The sequence below is a fragment of the Eschrichtius robustus genome, chromosome 13, assembly GCF_028021215.1.
Source record: "Eschrichtius robustus isolate mEscRob2 chromosome 13, mEscRob2.pri, whole genome shotgun sequence".
Taxonomy (NCBI): Eukaryota; Metazoa; Chordata; class Mammalia; order Artiodactyla; family Eschrichtiidae; genus Eschrichtius; species Eschrichtius robustus.
Window position 1 is genome coordinate 47,058,814 of NC_090836.1, and position 21,752 is coordinate 47,080,565.

At 38.2% G+C, this 21,752-nt stretch overlaps 2 protein-coding genes across 6 annotated transcripts in view; one reads left to right on the forward strand and one right to left on the reverse strand.

Moving 5' to 3' along the window:
* The first annotated feature begins 226 nt into the window (after positions 1–226).
* The window catches only part of RBMS2 (RNA binding motif single stranded interacting protein 2), a 60,191-nt gene continuing 38,665 nt past the window's right edge, over positions 227–21,752 (forward strand). For all 5 annotated transcript variants that reach the window (XM_068559791.1, XM_068559792.1, XM_068559794.1 and 2 more), the window contains exon 1: positions 227–415. In XM_068559791.1, the coding sequence (XP_068415892.1) occupies positions 350–415 (66 nt within the window). In that variant the 5' untranslated portion in view covers positions 227–349. The remainder of the gene's footprint in view (positions 416–21,752) is intronic.
* LOC137775676 (RNA-binding protein 7-like) lies at positions 13,106–13,781 on the reverse strand. The gene is made up of 2 exons (XM_068561756.1): positions 13,622–13,781; positions 13,106–13,293 (listed from the first exon to the last, which is right to left on the reverse strand). Exons 1-2 carry the CDS (start codon positions 13,779–13,781, stop codon positions 13,106–13,108), a joined length of 348 nt encoding a protein of 115 aa, XP_068417857.1.

Sequence of the window (21,752 nt, forward strand, 5' to 3'; positions counted from 1 at the left end):
TTGAAAGCGGTAGACCTAAGAACTTTTCTTTTGCTTTAACTGCTAAGCCTGTGGGGGAAAACAGAAAAACAAAAACCCAAAAAAACATCTTGGGCATTAGGACCCAGTGGAAGAGCCTCACTCAGACTCGGGGTTAAGTTCTATCAGTGACGTAAACAAGCAGCCCTAGCTCATTCTTTACTCCCCCCCTCCTTCTCTCCCCCTTTCTCCTCCCCCTCCTTTCTCCCTCTCCCTTCTCTTCCTCCCTCCCTCCTTCCCTCCCTCTCCCTCTCCCTCTCTCTCTTTCCTCTCCCTTTCCCTCTTCTTCTTCCCCTCTTCTGTCTCTTAGCTTCCTAACATTAAAGAGAAAATGCTGCTATCAGTGACTTCAAGGCCTGGGATTTCGACTTTTGGCTATAACAAGAACAACAAGAAGGTAGGGAAAAGTGCTTTTTTGGAATCCAGCTACTTCCTTTTCTGGGGATCGGGAGTGTCCTTGGCTTTAACATTCTCCTTAAGAGGGGAACGGGATTCCTCTCCTCTCAGCGCCTCTCTTTTTCCATCACTTTTTTTGGCATCTTTTCTCACCTGGTTCTGAAGTTTCAGGAATTTATAGTCCCTTATGTGAGGCCTGAAGGCAGTGGAATTAAAAACAAATTAAGCTTTGCAAGTTTGTGTCTTTGTGAAACGAAGTTAGTTTGACTTCCTGCTGATGTATCCAGTTTTCACAGGGAAAATATGTCACCTCAGACCCTGGCCCCCAGCCTACCACCTCCAAGGTTATTTTGTCATTTTGATTAACTGTTTGCATTCTCCCCCCAGCCCACCTTCCTTCCTACCATTCCTCCAGCATTATCAGGTAGCTGAATACAGTCAGTGAAATCACAACAGCATCATCTGAGGACTGAGTCTACTCTTCTAGCTTAGATAGAGACCCTACCCCACCCAGCCTGTAGGGAAGGAGTTTTAAGAGAAGACATACCTTGGGAATTAAGGCAGAGAATTCTGTGATTCTTTGGGGTCTGCTGCTGAGCTGGGCCTTCCTGCTCTGCAGATAGCCAGGCTCAGCAGAGATCTCTGGAGTCTATGCTTGGGCACAGGGGCAGTCTGGGGAGAGGTGTACAGTCATCCCCACAATTGCCAGGGAATATCTTGGGCAGTTTCTTGGCATTTCAGTGCACACCGTGCTGATTAGGAGGAACTGTATGCTGTAGCAGAAAGACCATTTACCCCGTCTCTTGATTTTATATAGCTGTTCTTTGAAGAAAAAAGGTGCCTTAGACATTTAAGGATCTTTTGCTCATTTGATGGATTGTCAGGCAGTGGGTAAGAATTCCTGATGCTTTCTTATACACCTAGGGAGACTGTTATAGGTGAACAAAGTATCTGATCAAGGCATTGGTAAGTGTTTAGACCCAGAACACCTAGTGTTAGTTTATGGGTGTTAGTTTATGTGGTATTCATTGTGTTACATCCTTAAGAAATATGGGTTCATATTTGTTGTCAATTTTAAATGTATATATATATATATATATATATATATATATACACACACACACACACATAAATCAATATGATTTTGATAGAGAGATATCTAATCTGTCTTTATTCTTTTCATATCTTGTATAGTACTGTATGAAATCTCCTTCCTAATTTTTTCCCTCCAAGTCTCTCAGGTTACCCATTAAAATACAGTAAAATGAATTCCAGAAATTGGTTTTTTCCCTATTAGCGGCTTCATGTATTTGATGCTATCTAAAATATTCTCTTTTCTTAGCTCTCCACTCCCTTTCCCCCTTGTTGTATAGGAAACATTTAACCAGCTTCTAAATCTAGGATAGTGTAGGGGACAAGAGGTATGATTGCGGACTGGGATTCAAATCTCATATCTCTTTCTGATAACTTGTAAGGTTTGGGAAACACATTAGGAAACCTGGGGTAGGGGTAGATACATACTTACTAGTGTATTTGTTAAGTATTCTTTGGGTTCTTACAGGTCACTGTTATGATGACATCACTTTGTGACTGTATCGATGACTCCTTGTGTGTATATATAGGTTTGTGGGTGTTGAGTATATTTAAACTAAATGATTGCTACATTGCTCTTTGTCTTTTTGTTTATATGTATGGCTTAATGTGTTCATTCATTTTTTTGGGAAGACTGTTTTGAGTGAATCTGCTCATGTAATTTGTCCATTTTTATACTGAAGGTTAAATTTTTAAAATAACTTATTAGTTTTTAGTAATAAATGTAAGACATGTCTATTTTTAAAATTTAAGCATAAAGAGGTATATAAAATAAAAAGTCAAGTCTTCCCTTCATGTCCTGAAGTTCCTTACCTAAATCCCACTCCTTAAGGGAAATAACTAGTAGCAGTTTGCTCTATCTATTCTACCAGACTTTTTTCTATGACAAGTAAAGTTTTAATTTTGACATTGGCTTATTTGCTCAGTTTCTCAAGTAGGACAAGTCTATGTAAAAAAGTTCTTGAACCTGTCTGAAACATTTAAAAAACTGAAATAAAGAACAAAATTCTAAACTTCTGAAAAAGTACATATAAATATGTGCTTTTATTGTCCATCATTTTGTTATACCAAAATCTGGAAATAATAGATTTGCAGAGATCTGCCTTCTTTAAGGAGCATTTTTACATCATAATTTACTGTAGTCATCACTTCTGGTTGGTGGAATAAAAATAATTTCCAGTGAGCTCAGTTTGAAAAGCTATTTGTACATTACTGTTCTGACTTCATTAGTTTTATTTACTTGTCTTTATTATTTATTTATTTATTTTTGTCTGCATTGGGTCTTTGTTGCGTGTGGACTTTCTAGTTGAGGCGAGCGGGGGCTACTCTTCCTTGTGGTGCGTGGGCTTCTCATTGCGGTGGCTTCTCTTGTTGTGGAGCATGGGCTGTAGGCCCGCGGGCTTAAATAGTTGTGGCACGTGGGCTCAGTAGTTGTGGCACACGGGTTTAGTTGCTCCGTGGCATGTGGGATCTTCCTGGACCAGGGCTTGAACCCGTGTCCCCTGCATTGACAGGCAGATTCTTAACCACTGCGCCACCAGGGAAGTCCTATTTGTCTTTAAAAAGTAGGATTGTCTGGGGACTTCCCTGGCAGTCCAGTGGTTAGGACTCGGCGCTTTCACTGCCATGGCCAGGGGTTCAATCCCTGGTCAGGGAACTAAGATCCTACAAGCCCTGCGATGTGGCAAGAAAGAAAAGTAGGATTGTTTTATTTTGAAACATATTTGTATACTTTATCAGGGAAGTTGTTTCCTGAGGAGCCCAGGACAATTTCAGTTTTCTTATTCTTTTTTGGCTGTTGTAAATATAGGCATACAATCAGCAAATATATAATGCCTGATAAAGGCACATTCTTTCTCAGGATGTAGTGTTGAATATCCTTTCCTTTCTTTGGAATTAAAATAGTCACAGAAGGGGGAAAATGTGGATTTCAAAGAGAGATTCTGCAAAATTATGGTACATTAAAAAAAAACACATCTATTTTAATGGCCTTCAATTATTCTTCATTCTTAAAAAAAAAAAAGATCAGAGTTCTAGGGTCTCAACACTTCCTTCAACTTTTGAAAGAGTTGCCTCAGTAGAGAGATTTGAGTATAGGTGAGATTGAAAGAGGAAGTGTTTGGGACTAAAGGAATTTCAGACTTGTAAAGAACCTAACCACGCCTTCCCTGACATCATCTTCCTGGCATGTGTTATTATAAGTTAACTCCTCAGAGCATCAGCAACCATTCCCTTTGGAAAAAAAGAAAAGGGACTGTGTTTAACTTGGGATAATGTGCCTTCCCCAACGTATTTTGCATAAATTTCTATTTCTTCTTGATTTTAACATATTGAAGACCATATTGGGGCTGGGAGTTGGGGGGAGTGGAGGCAATGATGAGAGTAGAACTGACTGGCAGGCACTGCCAGACTTTCACTCTTTAAGAAGTTTGAGTTACCTGAGATTTTTGGAAGAGTTTACTCAGGAGAGAAGAAAGTAGGAAGCAATACTAGAATTGTTTATACTTCTAACAGGGAGAGAGAATTTTTCTGTGTTTACTACATTTTCATCTAGTTTCCATCAAATCAAATTTAGTAGAACTTTTAAAGTCTAATGTCTCTTGACTGGGGGCAGCTAATAGTTCTGTTATCAGTAATAAAGTTAACTCACTTGGTTAAAGTTTAGTAGTAATGTCTTTCCATTGATTCCTCCTTTTTTTTTTTTTTTAGCTCTATTACACTGACTTATGCCCTCATTACCACAGCAATAAACATCCCGCATGATCTTGTCTCCTATTTCTCCACTCCCTACCCCTTGACCCCAAGTAATTTTATACCTGCTACCAGAATAATCTCCCAACATTCCAGCAGTTTAGTGCTGAGCATTTCTTATATACAAACTTTTAATGGCTGTGTATCACCTGCTAAACAAAGTCCGAATCCTTAGCCCAATACCCACTGTTTATCCAGCCTTTCCTTATCTTCCCCACCTCCCCTGCATGATTTCATCACATTGACTCTGCTCTAGCCAGTTGTGTTACCTGCAGTTCTCTGGATATAACCTTTAGTTGTTGGTTTACATTTCTCAACCCATAAGAAAATATGCTGTATAATAAAACAAAAATATAGAAAAGAAACAGGACAAAAGAAAATATAGATTAGAATAGAAAGTCAGGGACTTCCCTGGTGGTCCAGTGGTTAAGACTCTGTGCTTCCAATGCAGGGGACGTGGGTTCGATCCCTGATCGGGGAACTAAGATCCCACGTTCCACGCGGTGCGGCCAAAAAAAAAAAGTCAGCTGGAATTAAAATGCAGATGTGCAAACCATAGAGTTAATCCTGGAAGATGAAGACTGATGAATAGTCATTGATTTTGTCAGTGTAGAGGTGGTTGGTGACTTTGACATGCAATTTCAGAGCGGGGGAGCAAAAGCAGGGTTGGAGTGGGTTGTTGAGTGAAAGAAGGTAAGGAAGTATAAATGGTATATATAGACTAATCTTTTAAGAACTTTGATTAAGATGAAGAGCAGAACCCAATTTAAAAAATGGGCAAAAGGTCTGAATAGATATTTCTCCAGAGAAGATCTACAAATAGCCATGAAAAGATGTTCAGCATCATTAGCCATCAAGGAATCAAAACCACAGTGAGATACCACTTCACACCCACAAGGATGGCTGTAATCAAAAACACAGATAATAATGTGTGGTGTAATTGGACCCTTATACACTGCTGATGGGAATATAAAATGGTGCAGCTGCTTTGAAAAACAGTTTGGCAGTTCCTTAAAAGGTTAAACACACTCCTAGGTATATACCCAAGAGAAATTAAAACACGTCCACACAAAAACCTGTACGTGATTGTTCAAAGCAGCATTATACATAATAGCCCAAAGGTGGAAACAACCCAAATATCCATCAACTGATGAAAGGATAAATAAAATATTATATATACCCATACAATGGAATTTTGGAATTTTATTCAGTCATAAAGTAATAGAGGGACTTCCCTGGTGCCACAGTGGTTAAGAATCCGCCTGCCAATGCAGGGGACACAGGTTCGAGAAGATCCCACGTGCTGCAGAGCAACTAAGCCCGTGCGCCACAACTACTGAGCCTGCACTCTAGAGCCCGTGAGCCACAACTGCTGAGCCCACGTGCCACAACTACTGAAGCCTGTGTGCCTAGAGCCCGTGCTCTGCAACAGGAGAAGCCACTGCAATGAGAAGCCTGTGCACAGCAACGAAGAGTAGCCCCTGCTTGCCGCAACTAGAGAAAGCTCGCGCAGCAACGAAGACACAACACAGCCAAAAAAAAAAAAAAAGTAATAGAGTACTGATACATTCTACAAAATGGATGAACCTTGAAAACATTATGTTAGTGAAAGAAGCCACTCACAAAAGAACGCATACATTTGACCCTTGAACAATGCAGGGCTTGGGAAAATCTATGTGTAAGCTATAGTCGATCGTCCATATATACGTGACTCCTCTATATCCATGGTTCTACATCCTAGGATTCAACCAACAGCAGGTCGTGCTGTACTGTAGTATTTACTATTGAAGAAAATCCACATATAAGTGGACCTGTGCAGTGCAAACCTGTGTTGGTCAAGGGTCAACTGTATTTGATGCTTCCATTTATATGAAATATCCAGAATAGGCAAATCCAGAGAGACAGAAAGCAGATTAGTAGTTGCCTAGGGATGGAGTAGGAGATGGTTGGGGGGGGGAAAGAGGAGTGACTGGTAATGGGTATTGGGTTTCTTTCTGGGGTAATGAAAATGTTCTAAAATTGACTGTGGTGATAGTTGCACAACTCTGTGATCCAAATACCATTGAAATTATACTTTAAATGGGTTAATTACATGGTATATAAATTATATCTCATAACATTGTTATTTTAAAAGGATGGGGAGCAGAGAAATGAGATAAAGCCTGCAAGAGGATGGTGGTAGTGTTGAGAGAACTTTCTTAAAGATGGGAGATATGGGAGCCAAAATGTAAAAAGAATCATGATGAGTAATTTGATACTTACTTTCCAAATATATATGTTCATATTCATATCCCTCCTACTCTCTGATTCTTTTGTCATTGTGCCTCATGTAGTATTCAGCCTCTGATCCTTTTGTTGTTGTTGTTGTTGCTTCCTTTTGGAATGGCCTTTCTGTTCATTTGTTCACTCTACCCACATTCGTTAAATAGCTCCAGAATGCTAGGACCTGGGGCTAAGGCATGATGGTGGCCATTCAAGAGCTCACAGTCAAAACTGTCTTTCAAAACCCTAACTACGCTTTAGAAGTTCAGCTGAAATGTTACCTCTTCTATACAGCTTCTCCTAATCCCTCTACCTCCTAACCCCAAAGGGGACTTTTTTTCTTAGCCTCCATAATATTTTGTACTTCATATGTGGTATTTATATAATTTTGCATTGTATTGGAATCATTTAGGTGATTGTCTTATCTTCGTTGCCGTAGTGTAAACTCTGTAAAGGTAAAGACAGTGTTGTTCAGTTTATTATCCTCTGAAACACCTGATACAGCATCTTAAGCCTATCTAGTAGATACTTAAAATATATATCCTAATAAATGTAATTAATGTTAGGCATTAAATTAAGATTAAGAAAAGGAAAGCAGCATTGTGTTCTATACAGATTGTGAAATTTCGAAGGGGGTGGGAGGGAGGGATAAATTGGAAGATTGGGATTGACATATATACACCACTGTATATAAAATAGATTACTAATAAGGACCGACTGTATAGCACAGGGAACTCTACTCGATACTGTGTAATGGCCTGTATGGGAAAATAATCTAAAAAAGATTGGATATATGTATATGTATAACTAATTCACTTTGCTGTACACCTGAAACTAACACAACATTGTAAATCAACTAGACTCCAATAAAAATTTTAAAATAAAATAAAGTTGTGAAATTTGGAGTTAGATCTGAATTTAAACATGGCTTTTGTCACTTATTAGATGTGTGACCCAGTTCCAAGTTTCTTAGGCTCTCTGACCTTGAGTTCTTCATCTTAAAGTACTGATATACTTTATTGGGTTATTTTTGAGGATTGGTAATATTTGTTAATATTTATAATCATATATCAGTATGTAAATAGACTTATTTCTTTTATCAAAAAAACCCCCTTTTTCTTGATGCCATTTCTTCCTCCACCTGCTGCCCCATTTCTCTTCTTCCCTTTATATAAACTATCTGAAAGTGTTGTTTATTCAAGAGTTATATACTAGCTGTCTCCAGTTTATTTCCTTCCATCACTTTTTCTTTTATTATCTTTAATATATTATTTGATAATACAAAAGGTTACATGTAACTCTAAAGCATAATAATAAGAGGAACACCTGTAAGCCCATCTTCCAACTCAAGAACTAGAATCATTGCCTGTAAATTGCATATACTTAGGAGTTTCTCCCCATCCCATCCCCTCCTTCCCTCCCTTCTAGAGGTAACCACTCTTTTAAATTTTGTATTTATTATTCTATTGCTTTTTTAAAACATAGTTTAAAGTCATGTTTAATTTGCTTGTTTACATTGTTCTAAGTAGTTTATGTATAATTATATATATTATATCATTTAATCCTTATGACAATTTCATTATTATTTTCCCTGTTTCACAGATGAGAAAAAATGAACTACGGAGAGTTTAATAATCACGTTGCTAGTGAATGGCCCAGCTGGGATTTGAACCCAGATAGTTTGGCTCCTAGTCTATGCTCTCAGCCACTACTATATTGTCTTATTGCAATACAGTCTTCTGTTTGTTTCCATTCAGTGTTACATCTTCATGATTAATTCATGTTGTATATAGCTGTTTTATTCATTTTTTCATGTTGTATAATATTTCATTTTGTGAATAAACCATAATTTATCCATTCTCCTGCCAGTGAGCTTTTGGATTAATCCAGGCTTGTTTGTTTTTGCTATTCCTAACACTGATGCTCAGAATATTATCATTTATGTGGTACATTTGTGTAAGAATTTCTTTTGGGTTTATACCTAGGTGTGGGACTGTGCAGTATAGGTATGTGAATGTTCACCTTTAAGAGATAATGCTAGGGAATTCCCTGGCGGACCGGTGGTTAGGACTCTGCACTTCCACTTTAGGGGGCACGGGTTGGATCCCTGGTTGGGAACTGAGATCCTGCATGCTGCACAGCATGGCCAAAAAAATTAATTAATTAAAAAAGAGATAATGCTAAATTGCTTTCTAAGTATACCACATTTGTTTCCATCAACAGTGTAAAATTTACTGTAGACTCACATCCTCTCTACTTGTTGATAGTGTCACACCTCTCATTTTCTCCTAAGCCTAATCCAGTTAGGCTTTTACTCCCACCACTCCACCAAAACTGCTCTTATGAAGGTCTGCAATGACTTTCATGTTCTTCAGTGGTCAGTTCGTAGCCCTCATCTTACTGTTAATCTATTGTCAACACTTGACACGTTTGATCACACAATTCCTTGGAATACTTTCTTCATTTGGTTTGCAGACCACCATACCCTCCTGTTCCTCTAGTATCTATGGCTTTCCTCTTCAGGCTCCTTTGCTGGTTCCTCCCAATTTTCCTGATCTCTAAACCTTGGAGATCCCCAGGACTCAGTCCTTGTTTCTTTTCTATCTACACTTCTTCCTTCATAATTTTATCTAGTCTCGTAGCTTTAAATATCACCCCTATCTAATGGAAAATAGATACCCTGCTTGATCCCATGTCTCCTGCCAGTTACTGTCCCATTTTTCTGATCCCTTTTATAATCCACCTTCTTGAAAAAGTAGTTCCTACCTATAGAATCTCTACTTCATTACATCCTACTCTCTTTTCCTTAGTATTTGTTTTTTTTTTAAATAAATTTATTTATTTTATTTATTTATTTTTGGCTGCTTTGGGTCTTCGTTGCTGCGCGTGGACTTTCTCTAGTTGCGGTGAGCGGGGGCTACTCTTCTTTGTGGTGCGCGGCCTTCTCATTGTGATGGCTTCTCTTGTTGCAGAGCACGGGCTCTAGGCACGCGGGCTTCAATAGTTGCGGCATGCAGGCTCAGTAGTTGTGGCTCCCGGGCTCTAGAGCGCAGGCTCCGTAGTTGTGGTGCATGGGCTTAGTTGCTCTGCCTCATGTGGGATCTTCCCGGACCGGGGATTGAACCCGTGTCCCCTGCATTGGCAGGCAGATTCTTAACCACTGCGCCACCAGGGAAGCCCGTTAGTATTTGTTTTTTATTTTTAATTGTAAAATATACGTAACATAAAATTTACCATCTTATCCATTTTTAAGTATACAGTATAATAGTGTTAAGAACGTTTACATTGTGCAACCAATCTCTAGTAGAACTCTTTTCATCTTGTGAAACTGAAAATCTACAGCATTAAACAACTTCCCATTCTCCCCTCCCCACAGCTTTTGGCAACCACTATTCTATGTTCTGTTTTTATGAATTCTCTAAGTACCTCATATAAGTGTAATCATACAGTATTTGTCTTTTTGTGATTGGCTTATATCACTTAGCATAATGTCCTCAAGGTTCATCCATGTTGTAATGTATGTCAGAATTTCCTTGCTTTTTTCTTCTTTAATTATTATTTTATTTTTTTATTTTTGGCTACATTGGATCTTCGTTGCTGTGCATGGGCTTTCTCTAGTTGCGGCGAGCGGAGGCTACTCTTTCTCGCGGTGCAGAGGCTTCTCATTGCGGTGGCTTCTCTTGTTGTGGAGCACGGGCTCTAGGCTCGTGGGCTTCAGTAGTTGTGGCACGTGGGCTCAGTAGTTGTGGCTTGCGGGCTCTAGAGCGCAGGCTCAGTTGTTGTGGCGCACAGGCTCTGCAGCACGTGGGATCTTCCCGGACCAGGGCTCGAACCCGTGTTCCCTACATTGGCAGGCGGATTCTTAACCACTGCGCCACCAGGGAAGCCCCAGAATTTCCTTGGCTTTTTTAAGGCTGAATAATATTACGCTGAATGTATTTACTTTTTTTTTTTTTTTGGCCACACCGCATGTCTTATGGGATCTTAGTTCCCCAACCAGAGATTGAACCCGGGTCCACAGCAGTGAAAGCCCGAGTCTTAACCACTGGACTGCCAGGGAATTCCCACATTGAATGTATATACCACATTTTGTTTATCCATTCATCTGTGAGAGATACTTGAGTTGCTTCCATCTTTTGGCTGTTGTGAATAATGTTGCTATGAACATGGGTGTATAAATATCTCTTCAGACTCTGCTTTCAATTCTTTTGGGTATATTCCCAGAAGTGGAATTGCTGGATCATATGGTAATGCTATTTTTAATTTTTTGAGGAATTACCACATTGTTTTCCTTAACGGCTGTACCATTTTACATTCCCACCAACAGTGCACAAGTTCTGATTTCTCCAAATCCTTGCCAACACTTATTTTCTGTTTTTTTTTTGATGGTAGCCATCCTAATGGGTGTGAGAGGGTATTTCATTATGGTTTTGATTTGCATTTGTCTAATGATTAGTGATGTTGAGCATCTTTTCATGTGCTTATTGGCCATTTGTATATTTTCTTTGGAAAAAATTTAAGTCCTTTGCCCATTTTTTAAAATGGGATTGTTTGTTTTTTGTTACTGAGTTGTAGAGTTCTTTATATATTTTGGCTATTAACTCCTTATCAGGTATACAATTTGCAAGTATTTCTTTTTTTTTCAAGGAATGAATTTTTTTTAAAATCTCTTTTAAAATTATTTATTTATTTATTTATTTATTTATTTATTTATTTATTTTTGGCTGCTTTGGGTCTTCGTTGCTGCGCGTGGGCTTTCTCTAGTTGTGGCGAGCGGGGGCTACTCTTGGCTGTGGTGTGCGGGCTTCTCATTGAGGTGACTTGTCTTATTGCAGAGCACAGGCTCTAGGCACGCAGGCTTCAGTAGTTGTGTCACGTGAGCTCAGTAGTTGTGGCTCGCAGGCTCTAGAATGCAGGCTCAGTTGTTGTGGTGCACGGGCTTAGTTGCTCTGCAGCATGTGGGATCTTCCTGGACCAGGGCTTGAACCCTGCATTGGCAGGCGGATTCTTAACTACTGTGACACCAGGGAAGTCCCTAGGAATGAATTTTTATAAACAAGTTCTACAATGAAAAGGAAACAGCATCTGTTTTTTTAAATTAACTATTTAATTAATTTTTATATTTGGCTGCGTTGGATCTTCGTTGTTGCACGCCGGCTTTCTCTAGTTGCGGTGAGCGGGGGCTACTCTTCGTTGTGGTGCGCAGGCTTCTGATTGCAGTGGCTTCTCTTGTTGTGGAGCATGGGCTCTAGGCGTGTGGGCTTCAGTAGTTGTGGCACACGGGCTTAGTAGTTATGGCTCGCGGGCTGTAGAGCACAGGCTCAGTAGTTGTGGCAGAGGGGCTTCGTTGCTCTGCGGCATGTGGGATCTTCCCGGACCAGGGCTCAAACCCGTGTCCCCTGCATTGGCAGGTGGATTCTTAATCACTATCACACCAGGGAAGTCCCGGAAACAGTATCTTGATACATAAAAGTTTTGTTAAACAAGGTTTTAAAATTTTTAAATCAGAAAGTGTTTAAGACTAAATTCTCAAATGTTCAAATAAAAACAAAAAGCAACCTATACAATTTCAACAATAAAATGTGTCCTTGTACACTTGTCTTGGGCACTTTGAAAATGTTAAAATTTTAGAAGTTTGAGTGATAGAGACAGCACTTAAAGGTTTTGTGAACTATTTTTTCCCCAAAAAAGTATACTTTCAGTAAAATATTTTACCATTTTATCTGACCATGCATTTACATTTTTTTTCTTCCTGGATAAGGGGATTTACATTAACACTGTATTTTTACTGTAAAAAAAAAAATTTAGAGATATTTAACTTCCTAAGTGGCGTCAGTCATACATCAAACATGATTTAATGAGCAAATTCTAAAATTTTATAATGAAATAGCACATGTAGATGTATACTTGTATGCTCAGTTATGGTAACGTTCCAGATTATGTCACAGAACTTACACTTAAGTTCTCTAAGAAGTTAAATAATATGATTTATCCCGAAACTTTACCAAAAAGCTTTCTGAAATGTTAGTAAAATGAATCACTGAGGTTACATTTTCTCATTTATTAACAAAATACTGAGTCATTTAAGACTATCAACTTGAATGTTTTCTATTATATACACCAAAAATCTGATTCACTAACAAGAAACTTCTTGCAGTACAAAAAGATAACAGATAATTAAAATATTTGCTCCATAATACAGCTAATCCATATAATACATCCCTTCCTCAACTGTCTAAAGTGATTAGGAATTGTGGCACCTTCGTTTGCATAAAACCCTTTCCTCCTCTTAAAACCCTGAGGTGAAAGGTTATTAATGTAATAAAACTAGAACCACAATTCTTCTCATTTCTGTATTGGACTGCTGTTAGGTTTTAAAAATTTTATAAAGAAATGTGGCGACTTGTAAAGCTGTTCTATACAGTTTTTTAAGAAAACAGTCCCAGACAAACGTAACAAAAAGGGCCTAGAGTGACCCTATGAAAACATCCTTTTATCACTTGTTAGTGTCGAGATGAGCACCATTTTCCTTCTCTACCACTCTTCTGTTATCATAGTCATGGCTCCAGCCATCGTGATTCCTGTCTTAATAGAAGAAATCATCTCTGTTTTCTCTGTAATGATGGTCAGACCCATGATCAGTGGTGTAACACTGTTTACGGCTATAATGTCTATCCGCCATGTAGGAATGAGAATTCTGTCTGACTTTTCTCTGTGATAATGGTGTATCTTGGCACCACTGGGAGCTTGAAGACTGGTTAAAAGTATGATTATGTGGGGGACTTCCCTGGTGGCACAGTGGTTAAGAATCAACCTGCCAGTACAGGGGACACGGGTTCGATCCCTGGTCCGGGAAGATCCCACATACCACAGAGCAACTAAGCTCGTCTGCCACAACTACTGAGCCCTCGTGCCACAACTACTAAAGCCCGTGTGCCTAGAGCCTGTGCTCTGCAACAAGAGAAGCCACTGCAATGAGAAGCACGTGCACCACAAGGAAGAGTAGCCCCCACTCGCCACAACTAGAGAAAGCCCGCGCGTAGCAGTGAAGACCCAACGCAGACAAAAATAAATTAAAAAATTTTTTAAAAAGTGTGATTATATGACTGAACTGATGGGGAAAATCCTGATTGATCCAGATATGGAGAACCAAATTTCCCTCCATGTGACATCTGTCTAAAAACACTGTTCATCACTGCTTGTCTCTGAAAATTATCTGAAGAAGAGAAAGATCTTTGAATTATCTGTGCTGATGGAGTCATTTTAGCTCCTTTTTTACCTATTAGGAGATGTGGAAGTAGGGCTTGAATTTCCAACACAATGCTGGGGATATGGCAAACTGACTTCCTGTGAGGCATGGTTACTTCCTGATCTAATCTGAATTTTGATGGGCCTTCCAAAAAGCTTGATTCGTAAAGTAGATTCATGGCATAAGGAACAGATACTTTACGTTTGAAATTCACAAACGCAAACTGCTTTGGTTTACCATCCTTATCTTTTGGAATTTTCACTTTTATTACTGGCCCAGCCTGGTGAAAAAGCTCAAAAAGGAGCTCCTCTGTGACTTTTGTTTCAAGGTTACCCACAAAGAGAGTGTGATTTGCTTTGGCTTGCAAATATTTTCTTACATTCTGTAGGCTGCCTTTTTACTCTGTTGATTGTGTCCTTTGAAGCATGGAAGTTTTAAATATGGATATAGTCCAATTTATCCATTTTTTTCTTTTGTTACCTGTGCTTTTGGTGTCATATCCAAGAAATTGCCAAATCCAATCTCATGAAGCTTTTCCCCTATGTTTTCTTCCAAGATGTTTAGGTCTTTGATCCATTTTGAGTTAATTTTTGTGTAAGGGTAATTTTTTACCCTTACAGTGTAAGGTAAGGGTCCAATTTCATTCTTTTGCAGGTAGATATCCAGTTTTTCCAATACCATTTGTTGGAAAGACTGTTCTTTTCTCATTGAGTGGTCTTGGCACCCTTGTCAAATCATTTGACCATATGTGCAAGGGTTTATTTCTGGCTCTCTACTGTGTCCCATTGGTTAGTATGTCTGTCTTTATACCAGTACCACACTGTTTTGATTACTATAGCTTTGTAATAATTTTTGAAATGAGAAAGTTTGAGACTTCCAGCTTTGTTCTTCTTGTTCAAGATTTGGCTATTCAGGGTACATTGAGATTCCAAATGAGTTTTAGGATGGAACTTTTTATTTCTGTAAAAAAACCCACAACATTGTTTTCCATTTACTTGTGCCTCCTTCCATTTCTTTCAGCAGTGTTTTGTGGTTTTCAATGTACAGATCTATCACCTCCTTGTTTACTTTATTCCTAAGTATTTTATTATTTTTGATGCTATTTTAAATGGATTTTCTTTATTTCTCTTTCAGATAGTTTGTGTATAGAAATAAAACTGATTTCATTGTTGGTGTATAGAAATGGAACTGACTTTTGTATGTTCGATTTTGTATCCTGAAACTTTTAAAAAAAATTAATTAATTAATTAATTTTTGGCTGCATTGGGTGTTCGTTGCTGCACGTGGGCTTTCTCTAGTGTGGCGAGCAGGGACTATTCTTCGTTGAGGTGCACAGGCTTCTCATTGCAGTGGCTTCTCTTGTTGCAGAGCACAGGCTCTAGGTGCACGGGCTTCAGTTGTTGTGGCTCATGGGCTCTAGAGCACAGGCTCAGTAGTTGTGGCACATGGGCTTAGTTGCTCTGTGGCATGTGCGATCTTCCTGGACCAGGGCTTGAACCTGTGTCCCCTGCATTGGCAGGCAGATTCTTAACCACTGTGCCACCAGGGAAGTCCCTGTATCCTGAAACTTTATGGAACTTGTTTATTAGGCCTCACACTTTTTTGATGGAGTCTTTAGAATTTTCTGTATACAAAATCATGTCATCAGCAAACAGACAATTTTACTTCTTCCTTTCCAATTTGGATGCCTTTATTTCTTTTTCTTGCCTAATTGCTCTGGCTAGGACTTCTAGTATTATGTTGAATAGGAGTGGTCAGAATGTTCACCCTTTTCTTGTTCTTGATCTTAAAGGAAAAGCTTTCAGACTTTCACTGTTGAATATGATATAAGCTGTGGGCGTGTCATATATGGCCTTTATTATGTTGAGGTATGTTCCTTCTGTACCCAATGAGTATTTTTATCATGAAACAATGTTGAATTTTGTCAATTGCTTTTTCTGCATCTATTAGGATTATCATGATTTTTGTTGTTTTGTTAATGTGCTATATCACATTTATTGATTTGTGTATACTGAACCATCCTTGCATCTCAGGGATAAGTCTCACTTGATCATGGTGTATGATCCTTTTAATGTGCTGTTGAATTTGTTTTGCTAGTATTTTTTTGAGATTTTTTGCACTTATATTCGTCATGGATGTTGGTCTGTTGGTCTGTTGTTTTATTTTAATGTCATCATCTGGCTTTGGTACCAGGGTAATGCTGGTCTCGTTAAATGAGTTTGGAAGTGTTCCCTCTTCTTCATTTTTTTGGAAGAGTTTGAGAAGAATTGATGTTAATTCTTCTTTAAATGTTTGGTAGAATTCACTTGTGAAGCTATCTAGTCCTGGAGATTATCAATCTCCTTACTTATTAGTCTGTTCAGATTTTCTGTATTTTTATTATTAAGACTTGGTAGATTGTATGTTTCTAGGAATTTATTCATTTCTTCTAGGTTGTCCAATTTGATGGCATATGATTGTCCATAGCAGTGTCTTATGATCCTTTGTGTTTCTGTGGTATCAGTTGTAATGTCTCCTCTTTCATTTTTAGTGTTATTTCTTTGAGTCCTGTCTCTTTTTTTCTTGGTAAATCTAGCTAAAGGTTTGTCAATTTAATCTTTTAAAAAAAACTAACAGTTTTCCATTGTTTTTCTATTCCTGATTTCATTTATTTCTGCTCTGATCTCTGTTATCTCCTTCTTTCTGCTAACTTTGGGCTTAATTTGTCCTTTTTCCAGTTCCTTTGGGTTGTTTATGTGAGATTTTTTTTTTTCTTCTTCTTAATGTAGGCAGTTATCACTCTAAACTTCCCTCTGTGCTCTATTTTTGCTGCATCCCATAAGTTTTGGTATGTTGTGTGTCCATTTTTGTTTGTTTCAAGATATTTTTTGATTTTATCTTTGACCCATTGGTTGTTCAGGAATGTGTTGTTTAATTTCCACATATTCGTGAATTTTCCAGTTTTCCTTCTGTTATTGATTTCTGGTTTATACCATTTTGGTCAGAAAAGATACTTGGTATGATTACAGTATTTTTAAATTTACTGAGACTTGTTTTGTGACCTGATGTGCTCTATTCTGGAGAATGTTCCAGGTGCACTTGAGAAGAAGGTGTGTTATGTTGTTTTTAGATGGAAGGTTCTGTATATGTCTGTTAGGTCCATTTGATCTAAAGTATAGTTCGAGTCCATTGTTTCTGTATTGATTTTCTGTCTGGGTGATCCATTCATTATTATTATTATTTTTTTTTTATATTTTTTCTTTTTGTCTTTCTTTGTTTTTATCTTTTCTTATTTTTACAAACCCTTGTGTCGAGGGCTGACTTTCGATCCATTCATTATTGAAAGTGGGGTATTGAAATCCTCTGCTATTACTGGATTGTCTGTTTCTCCCATCAGATCTGTTAATATTTGCTCAATATTTTAGGTGCTCTGATGTTGTGTATATACACATTTACAACTGTTACATTCCCTTGATGCATTGACCCTTTCTTATCATTATGTAATGACTTTCTTTGTCTCTTGTTACAGTTTTTGACTTAAAGTTCTTTTTTCTGATATAACTATAGTTATCCTTGCTTTCTTTTGGTTTCCATTTGTGTGGAATATCTTTATCCAACCCATCACTTTGTTCTTATGTGTGTCCTTGTAGTAAATGAGTCTTCTGCAAACAGCATAAACGTTAGACCTTGTTTTTTATCCATTCAGCCACTCTGTGCCTTTTGATTGGAGAATTTAATCCATTTACATTTAAAGTAAATATAACTAGGTAAGGAATTATTATTGCCCTCTTGTTAATTGTTTTCTGGCTGTCTTGTAGTTCCTCTCTTCCTTTCTTCCTCTCTTACTGTCTTGCTTTATGAATTGATGATTTCTGATAGTGGTATACTTTGATTCCCTTCTCTTTATCTTATGTATGTCTGTTATAGGTTTTTGTTTTGTGGTTACCCTCAGGCTTACTTGAAACATCTTATAGATGTAACAGTCTATTTTAAGCTGATAACAGCTTAACTTTTTTTTTTTTTAAACATCTTTATTGAAGTATAATTGCCTTACAATAGTGTGTTAGCTTCTGCTTTATAACAAAGTGAATCAGTTATACATATACAATATGTTCCCATTTCTCTTCCCTCTTGCATCTCCCTCCCTCCTACCCTCCCCATCCCACCCCTCTAGGTGGTCACAAAGCACCGAGCTGATCTCCCTGTGCTATGCGGCTGCTTCCCACTAGTTATCTATTTTACATTTGGTAGTGTATATATGTCCATGACACTCTCTTACCCTGTCACATCTCACCCCACCCCCTCCCCATATCCTCAAGTCCATTCTCTAGTAGGTCTGTGTCTTTATTCCCATCTTGCCACTAGGTTCTTCATGGCCTTTTTTTTTTTTTTTTCCTTAGATTCCGTATATATGTGTTAGCATACTGTATTTCTTTTTCTCTTTCTGACTTACTTCACTCTGTATGACAGACTCTAACTCCATCCACCTCATTACAAATACCTCCATTTCATTTCTTTTTATGGCTGAGTAATATTCCATTGTATATATGTGCCACATCTTCTTTATCCATTCATCTGTCGATGGACATTTAGGTTGCTTCCATGTCCTGGCTATTGTAAATAGAGCTGCAATGAACATTTTGGTACATGACTCTTTTTGACCTATGGTTTTCTCAGGGTATATGCCCAGTAGTGGGATTGCTGGGTCGTATGGTAGTTCTATTTGTAGTTTTTTCAGGAACCTCCATACTGTTCTCCATAGTGGCTGTATCAATTTACATTCCCACCAACAGTGCAAGAGTGTTCCCTTTCCTCCACACCCTCTCCAGCATTTATTGTTTCTAGATTTTTTGATGATGGCCATTCTGACCGGTGTGAGATGATATCTCATTGTAGTTTTGATTTGCATTTCTCTAATGATTAATGATGTTGAGCATTCTTTCATGTGTCTGTAGGCCATCTGTATATCTTCTTTGGAGAAATGTCTATTTAGGTCTTCTGCCCATTTTTGGATTGGGTTGTTGGTTTTTTTGTTATTGAGCTGCATGAGCTGCTTGTAAATCTTGGAGATTAATCCTTTGTCAGTTGCTTCATTTGCAAATATTTTCTCCCATTCTGATGGTTGTCTTTTGGTCTTGTTTATGGTTTCCTTTGCTGTGCAAAAGCTTTGAAGTTTCATTAGGTCCCATTTGTTTATTTGTGTTCTTATTTCCATTTCTCTGGGAGCTGGGTCAAAAAGAATCTTGCTGTGATGTATGTCATAGAGTGTTCTGCCTATGTTTTCGTCTAAGAGTTTGATAGTGTCTGCCCTTACACTTAGGTCTTTAATCCATTTTGAGTTTATTTTTGTGCATGGTGTCAGGGAGTGTTCTAATTTCATACTTTTACATGTACCTGTCCAATTTTCCCAGCACCACTTATTGAAGACGCTGTCTTTTCTCCACTGTATATTCTTGCCTCCTTTATCAAAGATAAGGTGACCATATGTGTGTGGGTTTATCTCTGGGCTTTCTATCCTGTTCCATTGATCTATATTTCTGTTTTTGTGCCAGTACCAAACTGTCTTGATTACTGAAGCTTTGTAATATAGTCTGAAGTCAGGAAGCCTGATTCCCCCAGCTCCATTTTTCGTTCTCAAGATTGCTTTGGCTATTCGGGGTCTTTTGTGTTTCCATACAAATTGTGAAATTTTTTGTTCTAGTTTTGTGAAAAATGCCAGTGGTAGTTTGATAGGGATTGCATTGAATCTGTAGATTGCTTTGGGTAGTAGAGTCATTTTCACAATGTTGATTCTTCCAATCCAGGAACATGGTATATCTCTCCATCTATTTGTATCATCTTTAATTTCTTTCATCAGTGTCTTATAATTTTCTGCATACAGGTCTTTTGTCTCCTTAGATAGGTTTATTCCTAGATATTTTATTCTTTTTGTTGCAATGGTAAATGGGAGTGTTTTCTTAATTTCACTTTCAGATTTTTCGTCATTAGTGTATAGAAATGCAAGAGATTTCTGTGCATTAATTTTGTATCCTGCTACTTTACCAAATTCAGCTTAACTTTGATTGCATATGAAATCTACCCTTTTACCCCACCCCCATTTTATGTTTTTCATGTCACAATTTACATTTTATATTGTGTATCCATTAACAAATTATTGTAGCTATAGCTATTTTAATACTTTTGTCCTTTAACCTTTATACTAGAGTTAAGTGGTTAATACCACCACATTACAGTACCAGACTATTCTGAATCTGACTGTATGTTTACCTTTACCAGTGTGTTGTATATTTTCATATGTTTTCGTGTTACTAGTTAACATCCTTTCTTTTCAGATTGAAGAACTCTTCAGCATTTCTTGTTAAGGCAGGTCAAGTGGTGGTGAACTCTCTCAGCTTTTGTTAGGGAAAGTCTTTATCTTACCTTCACTTCTGAAGGACAACTTTGCTGGGTAAAGTATTCTTGTTTTGCTTTTTTTTTTCTTTCAGCATTTTGAATATATCATCCCATTCTCTGCTGACCTGCAGGATTTCTGCTGAGAAATCTGCTCATAGCCTTATGGAGGCTCTGTTGTATGAGAGACATTTTTTTTTTTTTCTAACTGACTTTAAAAAAATTTTTATTTATTTATTTATTTATTTATGGCTGTGTTGGGTCTTCGTTTCTGTGCAAGGGCTTTCTCTAGTTGCGGCAAGTGGGGGCCACTCTTCATCGCGGTGCGCGGGCCTCTCACTATCGCGGCCTCTCTTGTTGCGGAGCACAGGCTCCAGACGCGCAGGCTCAGCAATTGTGGCTCATGGGCCTAGTCGCTCCACGGCATGTGGGACCTTCCCAGACCAGGGCTCGAACCCGTGTCCCCTGCATTGGCAGGCAGATTCTCAACCACTGTGCCACCAGGGAAGCCCCTCCAACTGACTTTTAAATTCTCTCTTTGTCTTTGATTTTAGATGGTTTTACTATAATGCATCTTGGAGAAGGTCATTTTGGATTGAAACTTTGGAGTGAGCTATTAGTTTAATGAACTTGGATGTCCACATCTCTCCCCACATTTGGGAAGTTTTCAGCCGTTATTTCTTTGAATAAGCTTTCTACCCCTTTCTCTCTCTCTTCTTCTGCAACTCCAGTAGTACGTAGATTGTTTCTGTTGTTATGCCCCATAAGTCCCATAGGCTTTCTTCATTGCCTTTCATTCTGGTTTTTGTTTGTTTGTTTGTTTTCCTTCTGGCTGGATAAATTCAAATGATCTCTCTTCAGGCTCCCTGATTCTTTCTTCTGCTTGCTCTAGTCCATAGTACTTTTAAGTTGCCCAATCCAACTAGTGTTTTGTTTGTTTGTTTTTTAGTTTTTATCTTACATAACCTCTTAGTGGCATTGCTGGAGTTGACTATTTCCCATTTCTTTTTTTTGCCCCCATTTCTTGAAACTGTCTTTTGTTGCCTCAGGTAACACAACCTTCTTGGGTCTTGCCCTTTTGCCCTCCTCTTTTGACCTCCTTGTCAGTTACTCTACTCAATTTCTGAGTGTTTATATTTCTTCAGGCTTTCTTGCCTTCTTTCTAAATATACTTTATTCCTAGATTTCACTTATTACTATGCTAACAGATTTACAGATAATTGCTAGACCAGACTTCTCCTCTGTGTATCCAACTGCTTAATTGATATTTTTTTCCTAGAAATCTCACAGGTTATTAAAATTAATATATTCAAAATGTAATGATTGCTTTGCAGTCCTCAAATTGGCTCTCCCCTCCATCTCTACAGCATTAGTGAATGATACCATCATCCATCCAGTTACTCAAGCTAGACACTATACTTTCCTGCATCTAATTTATAAGCAAGTCCTTTGATTCTACCTATAAACTACACCTCAGATCTTTCCATTTCTCTCCATCTTTACAGCCATCTCTCCAATTATAGACTATATTGTCTCTTGTTTGGACTATTACAGTGGCCTCCTAATTGAGCTTGCCATTTCACCCCCTGCCTCGCTCTTATTTATTCTTCCCATA

Excerpts from the sequence above, each read along its gene's own strand:
- LOC137775676 (XM_068561756.1), bottom strand. The coding sequence starts at position 13,781 with ATGACTCCATCAGCACAGATAATTCAAAGATCTTTCTCTTCTTCAGAT. Across the intron at positions 13,294-13,621 it reads TTCCCCATCAGTTCAGTCAT|ATAATCATACTTTTAACCAG; the intron begins ATAATCACACTT and ends GAAGTCCCCCAC.